The sequence below is a fragment of the Papilio machaon genome, chromosome 20, assembly GCF_912999745.1.
Source record: "Papilio machaon chromosome 20, ilPapMach1.1, whole genome shotgun sequence".
Lineage (NCBI taxonomy): Eukaryota > Metazoa > Arthropoda > Insecta > Lepidoptera > Papilionidae > Papilio > Papilio machaon.
In genome coordinates this window covers 1807607-1828058 of record NC_060005.1, presented here as the reverse complement: position 1 = coordinate 1828058, position 20452 = coordinate 1807607, and the positions used below count along the sequence as shown (strand labels likewise).

Genomic DNA, 20452 nt, shown 5'->3' with positions numbered 1-20452 from the left:
AAAACGTCATACTCAAAGGTGCTATAAAGTTATCTTTCTAGTGTGATAAGTATGCCTACAGAATAAACTTACCATTAACTTAGGAAGCATAAAAATTGGTTGACTCTAAGCAATAAAAAATAATAATAAAGTAGCAAGTACCAAGTAATTCATTCTCGAATCCACGCTGACATACAATATCTCGTAGATTAATAGACAACAAAGTCTCTCTTGATATAATTGCTGTAAAAATAAACTTATTTCACAGTGGTAATATTATACTAGAAATCTTAATAAAATTATAAATGCGAAAGTTAATATGTATGAATGGTTGATTGTTGGAAGGTATCCTCAGAAGGGCTAATCGGATTGCGATGAAATTTTGACATGTATGTAGAAGATAGTCTGCTAAAGAAGTCTTTTTTAATTCCGCGCGGACGGAGTTGCGGGCGACGGCTAGTATTTTATAAATCAAATGGCTACTGCTCATCTTTTCCTGTTCTGTAGGATCTTTAATAGTACGGGCATCGCTGGATACCGTTGTGTTATCGGGCGCATCTTGCACATCACAATACTCACGTAAGTTCTTTAAACTGTAGCCATTAGTGTGGCCGAGGTGCCGGGGCGTAAGTTATTAAACTACATCTTACTAATATTATAAATGCGAAAGTTTAGATCGATAGACGAATGGGTGGATGGATAGATGGATGGATGTTTCTTCGAAGGTATCTACGGAACGGCTCAACGGATCTTGATGAAATTTTGCACAAATATAGAACATAGTCTGGAAGAACTCATAGGCTAGTTTTTTTTTAATTCCACGCGGATGGAGTCGTGGGTGACAGCTAGTATATTATATTTGTCACAGAATAGAGGCCAGATTAACAGAAACAATTAAATAGTTGATTTAATTAAAGTCATGAGAAGTTCTTAAGATTACTTACAAAGGGGTTGTCAACATTTTAATATATATTTTTTTAATTTATGTGTTTCAAATTAGACTGATTTAAGGTTCGCAATAGCAACCGAAAAAGTCATAAAAAGTAACTAAAACTATCTTCAGGCCGATCTCATGGATCTATTATTAAGTTCGCCTTGACATGATGCGTATCTAACATAGGTGTATGTCGTAGATATTTCAGTTTTGTATAGAGCGTACTATAACAGTAGGTAAAAATCATTTGTATCAGTCACGAGGCTTCACCTTTGCGCAAGTATTCGCGGGTCGTGACCTCCGACCCCATTGGGCGACCTCTGCCCCGCCCAACGCCCTTTACCTAACTGAAATACTACTGAAGTGTCTACAAATTGATTATGAAAATATGTACTGAAACGTGGAGCTACGAATGAGACAAACGAGTCTTTACAAAGGATGTTGTAACTTTAGAATGTATTATTTTAGTAGAACTTTAGAATTTATTAAAAAATTAACAGAGAAAATATTGTTTTAAAGGATGAGTTCAAATACTTAACGTTCAAATTTTGGATTAAGTAAATAAAAGGAAGGTGTACCTTTGACTACGTCACGTCACTCCTCGGACATTTTGTAACAAATATTTGATAATAAACATAGTTTCAAAGAAGAAAAGACAAAGATAAAATTAACTAGAAATATCTATAAATTGTTTAAATGTCCAATCATATTTTAATTGTTTTCTATATTAAGGAACCACTACTTAATAGTTTGTTGAATTTGATTGCTCTGAGTTTGGTGACCACACATGCGGCGAGCGTGACTGACGGTTGATACACCTGCTTAAATTGTACGATTTTATAGACCCTCTATAGTCAATAATAGTAATAATCCTGGTGTACTTGATGTTTTTATTTGAAATATATGGATTTTGTATTCATAATTACTTTACATTAACAGTAAGAAGATATGTGTACGAAAATTTTGGAATAAAAAAAACCCATCAAAAAAAATATTGGTGTGGAATGTCCTTATCTGATGTTTTTTTTTCTGAATCTACATTTGGTAGTTGAATTGACCGTTACTATATACATACTTCCATCTCTTGTTTTATTTTACTTGACTAATTATAATTTGAAACTTCTTTTCTTATTTGTCTTTCTTAAAAACTAATGCTCTACATGTTACTACTTCTTACAAAAAGGTTGTACAATTGAAATTTTTCTAAATCTTTCACTGTTGGTAGCGGTGATTACTTATCATTAATACCGTATTGTATTCTATCTATTCTTATAATAAAAAAAACAGCAACACAACTCCTAGTAAAATCATAATTTCGTACAAACCTGTAATTTTGTAGCAATTAATTACTGCGGAAACTGTACTGATGTAGTTCCCACGTGCGCGGCGAATCTCGGCTTGCGTGTTTTGCACAGCTGTGATATGCACGCGACGTGATCCCACGATAGTGTGACAACACCTTTATCCGTTGGTGTATAATATCGTACAAGTACCTTATTTAATCTGCATCGCTATCGCTTTACAGTCGCTCTCACACGTGATATGACATCACCTTTATTGACAGTCTTAAAGTAGAAGTGTTATGTGGGCCTATCACGAATACTTGAGAAATTGCAATCTTATAGTTATCGATAAAATTTGTATTTAAATTTGTGCAGTACATCGAACGTCAAGTAGACCAAAAATCTCATACTAATGACAAAATTGACTATGACGATACGAAGGTAATAGTCACAAATTTTAGTGCTAGGTCCGCTGCGTTTTGTCCAATTTCCGAAATGCCATACGCAACCTCTTAAAATTAAAGGATAGAATAGGAATATTTTTTTCTGTTGTCTATTTCTATGTTCGTTAAAGTGTTAAAGGCAATTACAATTTAAGGTATTACGCAGATGTCTATGGGTAGCCATCACATAATACATATTTGGCACTTTTAAATTGTTTACTATTGCTAGCTTTTTCTACTAAAAAAAAAAAAAACAAATATACTTAGTGTAATTTAAAATTTAAAATCTTGTTAATATTATAAATGCGAATGTTTGGATGTATGTATGGATGAATTGATGAATGGATGGATAGATGTTTGTTAGAATTCTAGAGATATAGAATGGATTTCTCTGAAATTGTGCATAGTTGTAGAACATTGTTTGAAAGAACATATAGGTCACTAATTAAGATTTTTTAATTCCACACAGACGGAGTCGTGGGCGACAGCTAGTTTATAATAAATCTTGAGATTAATATCTGAGATTTCAAACTTGATTCTTTAAGTAAAATGAATTGAAATAAAATACGTTGTTTTATTAAAAGAGACTTGTTTATTGTTGAATTCGACGAGTCATACAACTGCACTCAGTCCCATACACACCCACTCTAATTACATTCATCTCTGTACATTATATGCAAATAAATACATTGCTTTTATATATTTGGCAGGAGAAGTTTGTCACGTTAGCCTGAGTTTCCACTGTGGAAAGCACGTAACAAAACATGTTATCTCACTTTATTTGAACCAGAATTAAAGAGATAACAATATGTTTTTGTACAAGTTTCTATCAGTGGAAACTGATATATGTAACAGGAAAATTATCTAAATTGTGTGAATATTAACTTTGGTGGTTAATTGAAAGTATACATTTAGTAATCGTAATTCTGATTTTTACAAAAAAAAAAAATATTAAGGATTTTTGTGCAATACGTAATTATTTACATTAACAATTTTCTTTTTATTAAATTATTTCGTCGGTTTATAACATCAGATGTAAAAGAATTTAATTTTTCTTTGGAATTTTTAGATATAAAATAACCACCAAAATCAACATAAAACATTTTTGAACATTTGCAATAAAATTAAATATTACTTCAAATAAACAAATTAAACTTTACACGACACACATAAAAACAATACAAAAATTTTTGTTTAAAAATCATAATATTTTTATTTTTGTACATTATGTACTAAAAAATAATATAAAAAATTTTAAAGAATCGAAAAAAGGAAACACTAAATGCTTTGAAGGAATTAATTTGTACAGATAAAATAGAAAAAAATCATTTGTTTTTTAAATACAGAGCACCAGTATGTTTTTGTTTTTAATATTGACTCGACAATTTTTATAATAATTTATTACGAGTGAAACACATTCAGTAAGAAGTTAATTTTTTTAATTTACAAATTAAGTTTTCTTTTGTTTCGTCTCTTTCAATTGTTTTTTTAATTGAATAGTTTTAAAATTCTTTTCTTCATGTTTAAATTCAAACTGAATGTATTTTCATTACTTTTGTTGTATTTTTAATAAATTTATTCCAGGTTTTATTTGATTAAATTATAAATTGATTTTTAAAGACCTCAAAAATCACTATTATCCCTAAATTATAATAACTACACACAAAGATTGCACGACCGACTTACATTGCTTTCAAACAATAAATTGCTCTTCGATTCATTAAAAAAAACAATCACTAAAAAGTATTGCGTATAAAAAGTTTTTTTCCGAAACCTAAATCAATTCCGAAGAAGGAAACATTTCGTCGAAACCACATCTCTATAGAACATGTCTCTCGTACCCTAATCATTATATTACATTCGGTAGATTTACAGTAATAAAAACATTTTATTTACATCATTAAATATTACAACTAACCTAATTTATTTTTTTATACAAAGGAACAAAATGAACTAATAAACTCTACTGACCCACTTTTTACTTAATGTCCGGCAAGGAGCAAGATTCTTGTCTTAAATTCAAGAGGTTGTCGATCATCAAAGACGTTTTATTTTTTGACTCCGATGTCGTCGCTTCGAACACGTCGGATTCCGTCGATTTTGACGCGTAGAACGTCGGATCAAAGGTCGGACAATCGGCCTTTTCTCTTCTGTAGTATTCCTCCGACTGTTCTTGGAACTCGCTGGATGACGTCACCGCGTCCTCCTGCGCCTCACTCTGGTATCTCTGGAGGTGGAACTGAGGCAGGTACGGCGAGAAGCCGTACGGCGAGGATCAGGCCGCCGCGAGCTGTCGCCACATCGTATGTCACATGGTCGCCATGTAGGGCCACGAGAACGAACTCCCGGACAGTAACATATCCCTTATCAATGTCTCTATGGGAGTTTTTCCGACGAGACGGACGAAGAATAGTTGTTCTATGACTTGTGAGCTGACGGTCCTTAAGGAAGGTAGTCGAAGCAGGAGTTTGCCGAACCTTGTTGGTTGGTTGGGATACTGACTCCTGCAATACTCTTCTAGCGCGCATTGTGATTTCTCTTGTAAGCTTTCTATGTGCGGTACATCGGATAGACCACACGCATCTGCAATGGAAACGGAAACAAGTTAAAATATTTGATAGGATTATCTAATATTTAATAACAACATAAAAAACTAACTTATAAATGTACGGTAAACATTTCTTTGCTAGAATATTCTAGTATCGGTTGGATGAATATGTTTAAATAGTTGCATAAGGAAATTAATGGTAATTACTAAGAAATGTAGACTGGCTTTCCATAGATTAAAGAAAAGTCCGATTATAAGATTAAAAGAAACAAAAAAATAACAATGATAATAAATAATTAAGTTGCAGCGAACATTTTCCTGGAAACATAATGATCATTTGTTTCCTTACCCATTAGGGTCGTGATAAAAACAAGACGTAACATAATAGTAAAATTTTCGCTACATTAAATTGTCTATATTCATTAATGTTGAAATTACTTGTATTGAATAATAAATACAACGAAATATTGTTTATAACGTATGCCTATTAACACGCACGTGGCAAAATTATTGGCCTCATGACATTTTTAGTGTTTAGTTTTGTAGTAACGTGTATTTTACGATTCGTTGTTTTGTTCTAATTGTCCTATTAACCTAAAATATTGGTATATAATTGTGATGGAGGTTCAAAGTTTGTCAAAAAACTTAACACATTCAGTGCTGAGTTACCCTGCGCCACTTTAATATAATCAAAATTGTATGCGTTTGGATGCGTTAATCCATTTTACTTAAGCAAGTGACACTAATATTTTTCAATATATTAAATCAATTTTGAAATCAAATACAAACAAATGAATGTGCTCAATTCATCTGTGGATTTTTTAATGCAACTATCTTTGCTTTTCAACTTCATTATTTTTTTAATAATTATAGAAATTCTGTAAAAATTCTAGGTTGTGTTCTAGGTTAAGACATACTTAATAATGTTATAAATGCGAATGTAACCAGAACTGCTACGCTGATCTCACTGAAATTTTGCATTGATGTAGAACATAGTCTGTAGGACCACATAGGTTACTAATTTTTTTTAAATTCCGTGCGGACTTAGTCGCGGTCAAAAGCTATTTGTAAATAAGTATGCAGTTTATCTGTCTACCCAAATTTTATAATTAATATGGTATATTATTATGAATTATGAAGGAAAGGAAATACCAAAGAAAGATTCCAGTAATAATCCTTTCCTACCCTCGTTGCGGGAATAAAAACATATCAACATAATAGTCCGTGAACGCAGACCGTCTTAATGCGATTAGTAAACCCCTCTGTACATTTGGCTGACATCCGAGGTAACATTAATATTTTTTTATTGTTATACGCAAGGAAGAAATGACTCGAGCAAACAAAAGGGTCATTATGATCCAAAGCAGATGTCGCACGATTAGTGCCTTGTTTTTCATAATTACTGTATGTCTTAAAATACTTGTACAAAAACATATCACAAAAAAAACAATCGCCTTATATGTTTTACTACAAGTTTAATGACAGTGGAAATTCACTAAGTAGATAGCAAACAATTATTGATAAAGACGTTCAGTATAACCAAGAAACATTTCATATAATGTATTTTAAAAAACATTTTTACTACATTGTCTTAATATTAGCATATAATGTCATAAAATAATCAACGAATGTTCTAGATTAAGGAATCAGTCTTCAAGGTCCACAACTAATTACAATTGCTACAATCGAGTGGCCTCTTTACACAATGTATCGGACAACTGATGCGTCATTGAAATTAAACCACTTGCTGTACAGCAAAGTATAAAGTACGGTTGGAAAATTATTTTCAAAAGTATAGATTTATTAAAGGTAAATTTAAATTTGAGCGCATGTATTAACATTATAGGTGAAGTAAAGTGTTCAGTTTAATGTTGGTTCATAATCTTTTTAATATTATAAACACGAATGTTTAGATCTCCAGAACAGCTGCATGAATTTTGATGAAACTTGGTATAGATGTAGAACACATAGGCTGATTAGTAAGTTTTTTTTAAATCCGCAAGGACGGAGTCGCGGTCGACAACTAGTTAATAATAAAACTTGAATTAATCTTCAGAATTTACTGTTAAGAAATTCGCCGATTTCTGAGCCAAAAAATAATGCTAGTGCATTATTTTTTGTTAGTAAGAGAAGTATTAAAAAAGATAAAAATCCAAGTTAAATAGTGGTCTAGCCCTGGAATAGAGCGACCCAAATGTTGTCATCTTCGAGTCTTGTATCAATTGTAACACGACCACGCCCCCTGGTAGCGGATGACGCAATAGTAATTGCGCTCACTTCCAACTAATTGCTATGACCATCTTAACTGCCAGCTGCTTTTGATAAAACCTTCTAATTGATGAACTGAACGCGTCTTTAAATGACTTACCGTGTATGGGAACGCAGCCTATGACACGTAATAGGATCTTTTTAAAAGGAATTATAATACTTAATAGGAACGCTTTTATTATTTTGACCTGAATGTTTTTAATTGAAAGTAATTATATGATTTTACTTATGTTGTCTTCAAGATACTTTATCACATTATTGTAAATGTATAGTTCACTTTGTTAAAGTTTGTAATAGGCTACCTATTATGTAAAAATATAATCGAGTTTAAATTATTATAAAGATTGTAAGAAACTTCAGCACCTTGAGAAGGCAATGTTATTTAAAAACATAGCTTTAGTTAAATAACTATTATTAATCAATGACGTCAATGCAAACAAAGATAAGAAATAGAAAGGTGTATAAACATTATTTTTCGAGACCAAAGATCATTCTAAGACGGCCCAATAGCAATTAACCCTGCGCCCAGCGACCGACGACGTAACAATGTAATATAGTTTAATTAAAACGACCCCGACGGTGCCGCAAACACGCGCTGATCGAACTGAATGATACGTCGAATTAATGAATGAACGCGACGACTGAATGAATGAACGGAATAAACCAGAAAATCAAGCAACAAACTAAACTTTTTGCACAATCAAAAATCAAACTACTAATGAAACAAAATACTGTCAACAGTACGTTATAACTGTTATAAAACGAACAACATTGTAAGCAACAACTACTTATACGAGTAAAACGTATTGACGATTTCTTGACCTAAATATTCTTTAAATATTAGCTAATATTTTGAATTACTCCACTCCAATTTATTCTGAGCAATATGGAATATGTTTTCACGATTCAGATCTCATGAAGAACAATATTTAGTAGCTTAAATAGTATTGATGGTGATGTCAACAGATTTGACCCGCTAAATCAATGTTCCATCAGCAGTAATGAACGTTCATAATGCGTTGCCGTCGCGGCGCCACTGTGCCCCAACATTGAATAGGAATTAATGCATCGAATGTAACTGACCACATAGAAATGTCATTGATACGATGTGTGATTGCTGTAAAAATACTGGCCAGTAATAGATAAAAATGAAAAAAATCGAGGATTAATTTTTTAATTATTTTTGGTTGTGACGTTTGTATGTTTTTTTATTTCGCGTTAAAGTCGTTAGTAAAATTGTATTAAGTACAGTTTTGTCAGCCAACATTTTTTATGATGGAATAAAAAAAATCTTCCAAATAATATTGATAGAGATTAAATGCAGTAATATATTGATTCCCCTACAGATTTTAGTACGCATGACGAATTTGATTACGATTTATTGAAAGTAAAGGGTGATCGCGGCCCGCATTATCGGGTGCCATGTTTATTTAGAAAAAAACAATAATTGCCACTTATTAAAGTACATATATGCGGGTGGTTGGAGTGTGACTGACTTTTTAATAGTTATTTTGAACAGTTTTTAAACTTTTAAGAAGAAAATACTATGACAGATAATAAAAATATAAAAATTCTAAAAGCTATTATTATTTATTTTATTACATTTTTACTTGCTATAATAATACATTGAAAATCAAAATTAGAGGACATATACGGAGATAAAAGATCAACATTGATTTGATGTCACAGATAAGAAAAGGCGAAGAAAGGTCGTACAAAACTTGCAAGAGGCGTGTACCGTAAGCAGATGTTTGCACTGAATGAAAAGAATGAATATTTGACGAACAATGAACGATTTGACATAATGCCGCTCTGTTCGACCGAATCTTATTAAAGCCGACGCGTACATGACTACGTAAGGAATTATGATTTAAAATATATAGTTACGTGATATCAGGTTAGGTAAAAATGGATTTATAATTGTTTTTTTTTCTTGTGAAACAGTCTTTGTTAAACTGTAAAGTATTTATATGTAATTAAAACGCAGAAGATTTGCAGTAAGGAAATAAATATATTAAAACTATTTTCTTTTTTTATTTCATTAAAATCTTTTAAACATATATATTACTAGCTGTTACCCGCGACTCTGACCGCACGATGTTAATAAAAAACTTATTAAGTAGCCGATGTGTTCTTCCAAACTATGTTTTACATGTGTGTCAAATTTCGTAAAGATCAGTTGAACCGTCCTAAAGATACCTTCTAACAAACATCCATCCATCCATTAATAAGATAACTACATACATTACTAGTTAGACTCTAAATTTTAAATAACTCTAATTCTAATGTTTTACAATCATGTAATCTGTTATTACACCATAAAGTGTGCCACGAATTAGTTTTATCTATTCACAGGGTGTTAATCAAACTAAACAAAGATGCAAACAGTAGCACCCTGTATACCCGACCCGGTTTTACTTAACAATGCCGCCTTTACAATCGTAAAATAATCTCGTAAGCAGATCGGAAATAGCGAAACAAATTTAGAGCCCACAATAGGAGCCCGCCGTTTGTCGCCAAGATTCCAATCTTCAGAATAAGACCCCGAGCCCTAATCGTGATCGGAGATGTTTATTTGTGTCAATTATATGGAACGCAACATACTTCAACTGAGTTTCCAATGTACTAAAACATATTACTAAATCTTACTAATATTATAAATGCGAATGTTTGGATGGATGTTTGTTTGAAGGTATCTTCAGAACGGCTAAACGGATCTCGATTAAACTTGGCATAATTATAAATCTTAGTCTAGAAGAATATATAGGCCTCTTATTGAGTTTTTTTTTAATTCCGCGCGGACGGAATCTCGGGCTACAGCTAGTATAACATATTATAAGAATAAATAAAGAAAATAGAAGAGTAAGATGATTTAAATTAATGTGTCATTTTGTTGTTAATTAAATAAAATACTATTATGTAGTAAAATCCATTTTTAATACCTAATTTTGAACTTCATTTTAGAGCTATTGTCGATAAATTCTGAATACAAACAGTGCCAAATACTTAGTTATCATAGTTGATTTTGAGAAGCGAACTTCTGAAGTTAGGAAGACTAGACTAGAAGTATGAATACTAAAATTATAAAAGCGAAACTTTGGATGGATGGCACATAGGCTACTTATTACGTTTTTTTTTTAATCCAGCGCGGACGGAGTCGGCGGATGACAGTTAATACTATATAACTTAAATAAAAAAAAGTAATTTGTAACATGCACATCAGAATATATATTTAATGGAATTGATGAGTTCGGATACTACATCAAAATATAGGCTATTTTTGTTTATTCCGCGCGGACGAAGTCGCTGGCAAAAGCTAGTAAGTTAAAATGATGTTAATGAACCGTATTCAATGAATTGTAGGCCGTTGTAATTTTTGTTTATTTAAACTTGAAATGTTTTTGAACGTAAATACATTGGAGAGCAATAAATTCCTAAATCTAACAATGAGTCAATAGACACAAATTGTACGCCATAAACACGTGTTCATAGACTAAAGGTACGCCATAAAAAGAGTCAAGGGTAATGTTTAATATTTACTTGGTGACGGGTTCGGTACATTATTAAATTTAAACATTAGTAATAAAGAATATAAAAAATAATATTTGTAAAAAATAGTAAAGCTAGAAAGAGATAAGTGTAAGATAATATTCAGTTAATTCAAAAAATGGCCAGCAATTGGCCTCTGAAAATTTTTATTAACGAATGCAGATTGTGTGTTTTGTTACATTTTTGGATGAATGGCTCTGGACTTCATGTTTATTCGTTACGGAATTCCAAAATTTATAAACGAAAAAAATATAAGTGACAAAATTTATAGTTGAGCAAAAACATCCTTATCTTTAGGAAGATAAAGTTGAAAATTATATTCAACATATATTTTTACATTTGAAAAGATCGAGATGCGTTCTATAATGATTTGAAATAGCATTAAATGGCGCGAAATAAAAGATGGCGATCTTATTGTGTAGCGAAATTTTAAATAAACACCTTTTGAGTGGGCGGGCGAGCGGGTGTTTGTAAATAAGTTTTGTTGCATTATCACAATGACTTTGCACAATGACCCATGCATGTGTCAACATTTTTTTTTAATTTTAGCAACGGTTGCGGTGTCAAAAATGTTATTGTAATAGATCAACATCGCATTTCCCCCGAAAAGAATATAAAATTATACAAACCTAACCTAACTTTAGATGTTACTATAGAAACTGGCTGAAAATACTTTCAATTCGATTTGCAAAAATAAATTCAAATAAGGAATGTTTCCGTGTAAGGCGCGAAGTTAAATGTTAAGGTGCGTTCACACAATACACGCGCTATCGCGACATCGCGTCCCGTAAACAACGCGCCGGGCGATTCGCAAACCGTTACTTTACTGCACTAGAGAAATATTTACTCAGACACGAAGCAAATTATTTTCACCTGTAAAATAATTCTACAAAGACGTGTTTGTTTATGAAGAAACTGAACACTATAAAAATGTTCTTTTGTATTACACAAGTAAGTAAATACTCTTTGATTAATGTTCGATGTTAATACAATGAAATAGTTTATCGTGAGTTTTTGTTTTGCATAAAACTCTTCATATACAACTTTAAAAATGCGACTCATGCTTATAATGTCTACATACCATTTCACTCGACAAAAGAACAATGCGAGGCGGCAACAACTGGGTTACAGTGTCGCGACACAAGTGTCACGGTGTCAGATAGTGTCCGAGTTCAGGCATAATACCTTGTCAGGTGCCCGCCTTATCTGCTTGTGCAACTGGGATTGTCTGTGCACACCTTTATTATTGTTATTATTTTAACTCGCAGTTTTTCGGGATTGATCTTTAATTTAATCATTTATTTATGTGTAAACAATTAGAGGCCAATAAATCGATGCGTACTTTAGGATTATATAATATGGTGTCCGTATTAAAAAATAATATTGAATATTAGTAACTTTTTTAGGAATCAGAGGAAAAACAACGAACGTAACAGTTGCTGATTGATGTTTTTGTATTCACTCATATTAATAGGTTAAATTTACCGAATTAACTTCACACGACTAGCGTGGCTACATTTTTAGATTTACGCGGTACAAATGTCAGCGATTCAAAATGGCCGACATTCCTATACAAACGAATACAAATACTAGCGACCAGCAACTGGACGATAAAGTGCGGAACTATCGAAATCGCATAAACACTAACGACTCGTCTCACTCGCAGACTATCGCCACGATACTTGAACCGGACGTTAGGGTTGTCACAATTTAAATATTCATTCCATTTACATTTTTTACGGCTAAATTTGGTGGCCTATAAGTTCATAGTGAAATACGAATGCTACTTAATTTTACCTTAATTGGATTGTTTTTTTTTCATCTTGTTGTATACTTTATTGTTAAACGTTGAAGATGTAAGCCCAAAGAAATGAAATATAAAAAATGTACTTCAGTACTTTTTATTCCCATAGTATTTGCGTGTACTTGCGATTTCAGTAACTACTGTGAAGCTATATTATCACTGAGTAACATATGCCATATTTATTACTAGTTTTTTTTTTATCCGCGCAGAAAAGACACGGTCAAAAGTCCTTTGCGTCCTTTTGTCAACCCTATGTTCAACGTGAGCGTACCGCCGGCGCATCCTTGTGATAACGTTAATGACGCCGTAAACTAAGCTTCGAAGAGAGAAGGAGAAGATAGGAATGCGGAAGAATTAACATTATAACGACGGGAGTAAATCACCTGCCAGTAATATCTGATTAGTGTACGGAGATTGAGTTTAGTGGTTGTATATCATGAGATTTCAATATGCGGGATACAATACAATACGTATTTTTTATATTACGGTTGAATTAGAATAATTTCAAGTTAACTATAATTTTTTTTCTTGTGTAGTTTTTCTTCTGCGATATGAAGCTTGTATTTAGTGTTATCTTTACGTTGGTAAAAATAAAAAATTGAAACAAATATTTCTAGTTTACCAAACATATAATTATATGAATGTTTCTAAAGAATCGATTATCAAATTTTATTTAATAACTTGAATGTTTTGTTAATAATTTCTAACCTTGTTGCTCTTTGTTTAATTTTAACACAAACATGTAACGCTTTAAAGCATTTCTAAATATCGTTTGGCTAATTATTCACCTCCTATAGCCTGATGGGTTGAATTCATCTAAATAACAAAAGAGACTGCTGACCGCTGAATGTAGCGGAAAAAGAAAGATTGACATATAGGGGGCTGCGGGGTGATGCGGGGGATAGGGGGAGGGGATGAGCTTCAGGATAAGTGTTTAAAGAGCTGATTGGATTTTAAATTTACAATTTTATCAGACGCATGTGAAGGGTTGCGGGTATTCAATGGATGTGTTAAATCGTTTCATTCGACACCATACACGATTTTGTGTGGATAAATTGAATTTTGATCGTATTTGTACAATACTCTTTTTTTGTTTATACCATTAGAGTAATTTAAGAGACCGGTCTCTATGAACTCTCTAAAACAAAAAACAAAAATACTAGGTTATTTCTGCCTCGTAATTGTTTAGAAAATGTATTAATTTTTTAAGATTTTAAGTTACATCGTATTCATTCACTACGTGAATTTTAATATCACCACACTATTCAAGTCACACAAGCCGGGAGCGGTTTTTTGATGAATGAACACATCAGAGCGGGGAGCATTGAATGACGGAGTGAACGAGATCGCTAAGCGTCGTACAACAAAAGGGCCGATCTTTGCACTTTGACATTTCGCGATATAATCACGTACTAGAGGCTCTTGCCATCGACAATACCACTCGACGTCACTCCGCGCGGATATCGGTGAGTATGCTCATCGCGACCTATTGTCTATGCCGTCGCTTTTTTCCAGTTTTAGGGTTAATGGAAGCGATTGAAGCACAATGTTTTGAAGGGTTTATTTAAAAGATTATTTCGCTCAGTTACCTACTTGAATTAGATCGAGAGAAAAATATGTTTTGATTAATATCTCCTTTATAAGTAACTAGCTTTTACCCGCGACTTCGTCCGCGCGGAAAAAAATGCACACAAGATAAAAAAAGTTCCTATGTCCATCTCCTGGTTCTAAGCTACCTGCCCATCAATTTTCAGCTAAATCAGTTCAACTGATCTTGAGTTATAAATAGTGTAACTAACACGACTTTCTTTTATATATATATAGATTTTTTCAGGTGACTTATTATTTTACTTCATATAGATGTACGTATATAAGTGACGTCTAAATGTACTGTAAGTGAGACGTGGACATGACACATAATTAAGGATATGCTCTTAATATTTTATGTCATGTATTTATTAGTACATAATATTTTATTTTGAATACACACCTGGTTCAACAGAACCGGTCATAGGCAAATATAGATACATAGGACGCATATGAAGAGGAATACACCTAACGGGAGGACGAATGTTGTCCGAGTTGCAAATAATGATCAACCTAGGGTTGTCACTCAAGAGACAATATTTATAACTATTGTTACTTAAACAGTGATAAAGTCTGAAAGTTAAAACAGTTAAAATGAAATAAGGAATTATTGTAACAAAAACTAAAATACTTAATTTATATATTCTGTAATTGTAGAATTAAGTAAGAAAACTAGACAGATAGATATATAATTATGAGTAATTATTCAACAAAAATATTTTTTATTTGTGAAATGTATTTTGTTCAGCCCTAACTCGGCAATGGAGTGAAATAGAGCCTCGCCTACACGTCATGGACGAATGGAGTGAAAAAATTCCAGTTCAAAAAGCCACGGCAGCCTCTGGCAAAAAGTCCCCATTGTCATGTATGTGGTCGTGATATATGTCCGCATGAGTTTTTTGTCACAGACTAAAAAAATGTTCTGTTGAACACGAGTGCACACAGATATTGCAAAGGATATGGGATTTTGAATACGTTAAGATACTTTTTAAACTATAATTTTTGTACTGGCATTTTAATTTACTCTATCAAAACTTTGTTTTACGTAACACACATATTATGAATGACAATTATTACAGTTCTGTCAATGAAGAACACAAATGGACACGTATCTTATTGTGTGATAAGTGGTAAAGATGATAAGAAATGATAGATCTAGCTGGACGTATAAAACATGATCGAACCCACATTTTCGGATAAAGACAGGGAGGGAGATGTTTTATTCCTGTATATTTCAAATATTAAATATCATATATTGAAATGATTACATGTTTAATCGTAACTTAGAATCAATGCGGTGTTCATAAAGCGATGTAATGATAGATAATCGATTGTTCAAACTGGGGTCGCCACAATGGGCTCGCCTGCGGGAATCAGAAACCGAAATACTTTTTTTCGTTGACGCGTGTCGTAATATGACACCATTGTAACAACACCCTCATTAGGGATGTCCATAATTATTTAATGTATGAATTTTATGTGAAATTATTTGTCGTGTTTTTTAATTCATTCATGTTGATTTAATTATGTTGTTATATATCTAGAGCATTCTTTATTTTATTTTAAATAAATACAATTAATAAATACAAATTTATTTTCAATTTATATTAAGCAGTAAATTTCATGTATAAAATTAAAATGTTATACTAACGAAATTAAAACAATAAAAATAACTATAATAAACTTCAAAAAGATGGCGTGAGTTGAGTTTTGAAGATAAAATCCTACTTTCAATACGTATTTTCTCAATTGATATGTTCAAATAAAAACCAATCAATAACTAATTATTTGCTTCTAACAATAACTATAGTAATTTTTTAACATTATAATGATGGCAATATGAGATGAAACTTAAGAACACTTAATAAAAAATTAAATCAATAAATCAATAAGTAGGGCTTTTTTATAATAATCGTTTAGAATTAATAAAAACGTCAGGCGTAACGAAGCGTCGTTGCATTGGCTAGTATGCGGGTTGAGAATTTCTAGGCCGTGACAAAAAGAAAATGGCGTCGCACCCTCTGTAAGACTCAGCGCTTTCTGAATGAGCTTAAACGATGAAAACCCAATTTGACGGACCGATTAACACGCTTATATCCAGAATTTACGTGCTATGATTGATTCTATTTCATTTTATGTAAGAAATATGCTTATTTTGATAAAAAAAGTTCTTAAAATTTTAATAATATTATAAATGCGAATATTTGGATGGATGGATGTTTGTTTGAAGGTGTCGCCGGAACGACTCAACGGATCTCTATGAAATTTGGCATAGATGTAGACCATAGTCTTAAAGAACACATAGGCTACTTATTATGTCATTTTTTTAATTACGCGCGGACGGAATAGCGGGCGACAGCTAGTTAAGTTAGATTGACGTAAAATTTTATAAAAATTAAAGAGAAGTGAAGATCTTTAGTCGCTGGAATTTAACATATATGTAGAACATATTCTGGAAGAATACATAGGTTAATAATAAACTTTTTTTAATTTTGCGCGGGCGGAGACACGTGCAGTAGCTAGTCTTAGCTAGTATTATAAATTCATATAAAGTACACTTTGCAGAGTCTACGAACGTTTTTCCGTATTTTTACACCCTTTTAAGTCCGTCGTTTCTGAATATACTTACCAACTCACGTAGAATCGCTAAATGGCCGTTAAGGAAGACCCTTAATGTAAATTTAATATAATAAATCTACACGATGAGACTGTTTATGTGACCATTAATCTAGCAATGCTTCGGTTAATTCTTTTGTTTGAAAGCTTATACGCATTGTATATCTGGAAGCATCAATCGAGGCTGTGTTGTCCGCTCGGTGGCTGCAAGTCGTGCTGAGAGCTCCATTGTACTCAATTCGGGCCCCCACTTAATTGTTTTTAATTCGCCGGCCCTGTAGGTTTTAATTACGCCCACGGAGCGCTAATGGCAACGCTTCGTGAGCGACCGATCGCGATGTTTGTCGTAGCGTACTGTTGTGCACACAAGTGATTGATTTTTTGCCAGATAATTAAATCTATCGTTAATAAAAAAACGTTTTTTATTATCTCGACTGAATACAGTGTTATGTTAATTGTAACATTTCAAACAACTATTTTAGTATATTTTTTTAATTGAGCAAATCATTTGATAAATTAAAATTGGTACAATAATAAACAAGGTCATTTAATTTAATGACAAATGTGTAAAGGGGTAGTTATTTAAATATCAACATTTTTTTTCGGTAAATCTAAATGTTAATTAGCTAGTCTTTATTTAGTAGTATAGTATGCTATTTGTCTAGTAAAATTTTTATAAATAAAACGAACAATAATAAATTGTCACATATGTCTTATGAGTGTGAGTGTACCAAGTGTACAGGTAGACTAGTACAGTGCGGGTCCGTCCTCATTTGGTTAATTCAGTCTCTGTTCAGATCCTCAATTAAACAGGAACAAGGACAAAAGAAAAACTTTGCGTTGGTCGCGCGTTGCGGGAAATCACGACCGGCTCAAATTAACAATTGCCACAACTTTTTAATGAGCTTTTTCGTTATAATCGAATGGGTTATACTTACTACATTTATGGTGTATATTTAAATTATTATCCTACTAAAGTAAGTAGGTACGTTTCTTGACAAAAGTCTGATATTTGAAATATATTACATAGAAATAAAAACATCATATACCTAGGGACTGCTCTGACCGAAGAGAAATGGTGAGATTTATTGAAGTAGTTGACGAAGCCGATGTACATTGTCAATTTTATTTCCATCTCATCTATCTTATATATACCTATATAAAAGAAAGTTGTGTTAGTTACACCATTTATAACTCAAGAACGGCTGAATCGATTTGACTGAAAATTGGTGGGCAGGTAGCTTACAACCAGGAATAGGACATAGGATAATTTTTACCCCGTTTTCTTTTTTCTTTTTTTTTTTATTCCGCGCGGACGGAGTCGCGGTTAAAAGCTAGTTATTGATAAATAATGGTTGAAAATTTAACTTACATCCTAATTCAATTATTCGAAAAAAATAAACCTTAAACTGGAAGATAATTCATGACAATAAATTTTTAACTGTACCTATGACCTTATAACACACATTATTATTTTTAAAATATTTTTTATTGTGTACAAAGATGAAACGTCACGGGTTAAGTTAGGCAATCCGATAAGCAATCTTAACAAAACGTGGTGGCAACCCTAACGCGAGGGGACGACCCTATCTCTGACCGCAATCGCAGCCGCGACTTTTGCGAGTATGTCGCAGCCCTATAGTACGCATGATGAGTCTAAAGATCACGTGATCTGAGTAATTAAAATTTACTGTTTTATTGTAAAACTAGCTATCGCTCGCGGCTCCGTCCGCGCGGAGTTAGAAAAAGCTTAATAAGTAGCCTAGTGTTCTTCCAAACTGTTATACATCTGTGCCAAATTTCATTAAGATTATTTGAGCTGTTCCAGAAATACCTTAAAACAATCATCTATCTATCCATCCATCCATACATCTAAACTGAATGAATGATTCCAATTTTAAAAGCGTTAAGACATTTTAGTGCAATGCAAAATTCTTGTGAATTACATAAAAAAAGGACAAAACTTTTTTTTATGGCATTGTCTGTTTTGACTAATTGAATGATCTAGAGTTTAAAACTAATAATTATTTAAATATTTTATAAAAAAATAGCATGTCTATCGTCAGATTTATCCCTCAAACAAAATCTCGTCTGCATAACTTTTTATAGCCAAGGGCTGGGATAATCATATCAGCGACGTCACTTGCGGTAATGCACACCCCTGCAACACGCGTCACCCCTGACCACTAATCAATTCTTAAAAAGAATCGTCAACGCTCTCATTTTCAATTGAACGCGTGAGGGCGAAGGTAACTTATAACCATAACAAAAACCACACAAACCAGTCATCAGTAAAACGACACCAAATAGCAAATTGTCACTCTTTGGTAACAACGCTTGGTAACAAGGAAATAGCTACTTTTATTTAGCAATAATGATATGAATGGGTGCAACGTAGAGATTAATATACTGTTCGCTTCTATATAATTTCATTTTATTTAATAAAAAATAAATATAATGTAGGTACAAGTGGCGATGAAATTGAATGCGTTATGCAAAGGGTTGAGAGAAAAATCTTCAGTGTTTTAAATGCGTATTAACGTTTTAGATGGATGGATGTTTTTTTGAAGGTATCTCCAGAACGGCACAACGGATTTTGATGAAATTTGGCATAAATGTAGGACATAGTCTGGAAGAACACATAGGTTACTTATTAAGTTTTTTAAATGCCGCACGGACAGCAGGGTTTTATATATTTTTTGGGCGTCTGTTTGAATATTATTCTTGTCAGCCATGTAGTCTCTATGCCTAAATTGACTGAATAGAGGTATCGCGTCGACGATTCAAAGTGTGTTTACGGAATGCGCTTAACGCCATATCTTCGACGCAAGTATCGAAGATGTCCGATATTTAAGTATCTATTATAGTTTAAATTTTCATAACAAATCCTATTTCATAAAAAGTGACATGTATCAAATATTTGAAGTACGCATCAGTTGTCCGGTATCAACGTTATTAATTAATTCGTTGTCGGGGCGGGACGTTGAATATTCATGTGGGCACAGCTCGTTAGGTCGTGGTCAGTATTAACAATCTGTCGCTGCAGAGGGTCCGAATAGGGTGCCGATACAGAATATCATATAGCCTTTGATAGCAAAAATGACAACGCTCAGGGCGCGAAAAGTTACAGTTAGTATAAACTTGGATTAGAAAACAATGAATGAATTCATAGATACAGAATAAAAAGCAATTCTGGTACATATTTTTAAAAATGTTGAAAGTACGAGTAAAGCGCAATTATTGCCATACTGGCTGTCGCTCTGTCCGCGTAGAATTAAAAAAAAAGTTATAAGTAGCCTATGTGGTCTTTCAGACTATGATCTACATCTGTGCCAAATGTCATCAAGATCCGTTGAGCCGTTCCGGAGATACCTTCAAACAAACATCCATCCATCTAAACATTCACATTTATAATATTAGTAAGATTCATGATTCTGGAGG

The 20452-nt window shown here is 32.7% G+C and overlaps 1 protein-coding gene across 1 annotated transcript in view; it reads right to left on the bottom strand.

Moving 5' to 3' along the window:
* Nucleotides 1-4252: 4252 nt before the first annotated feature.
* The window catches only part of LOC106709984 (steroid receptor seven-up, isoforms B/C), a 59842-nt gene continuing 43642 nt past the window's right edge, over nt 4253-20452 (bottom strand). Inside the window, exon 4 of the mRNA XM_045682725.1 lies at nt 4253-5222. Coding sequence (XP_045538681.1) covers nt 4948-5222 — 275 coding nt within the window. The 3' untranslated portion in view covers nt 4253-4947. The remainder of the gene's footprint in view (nt 5223-20452) is intronic.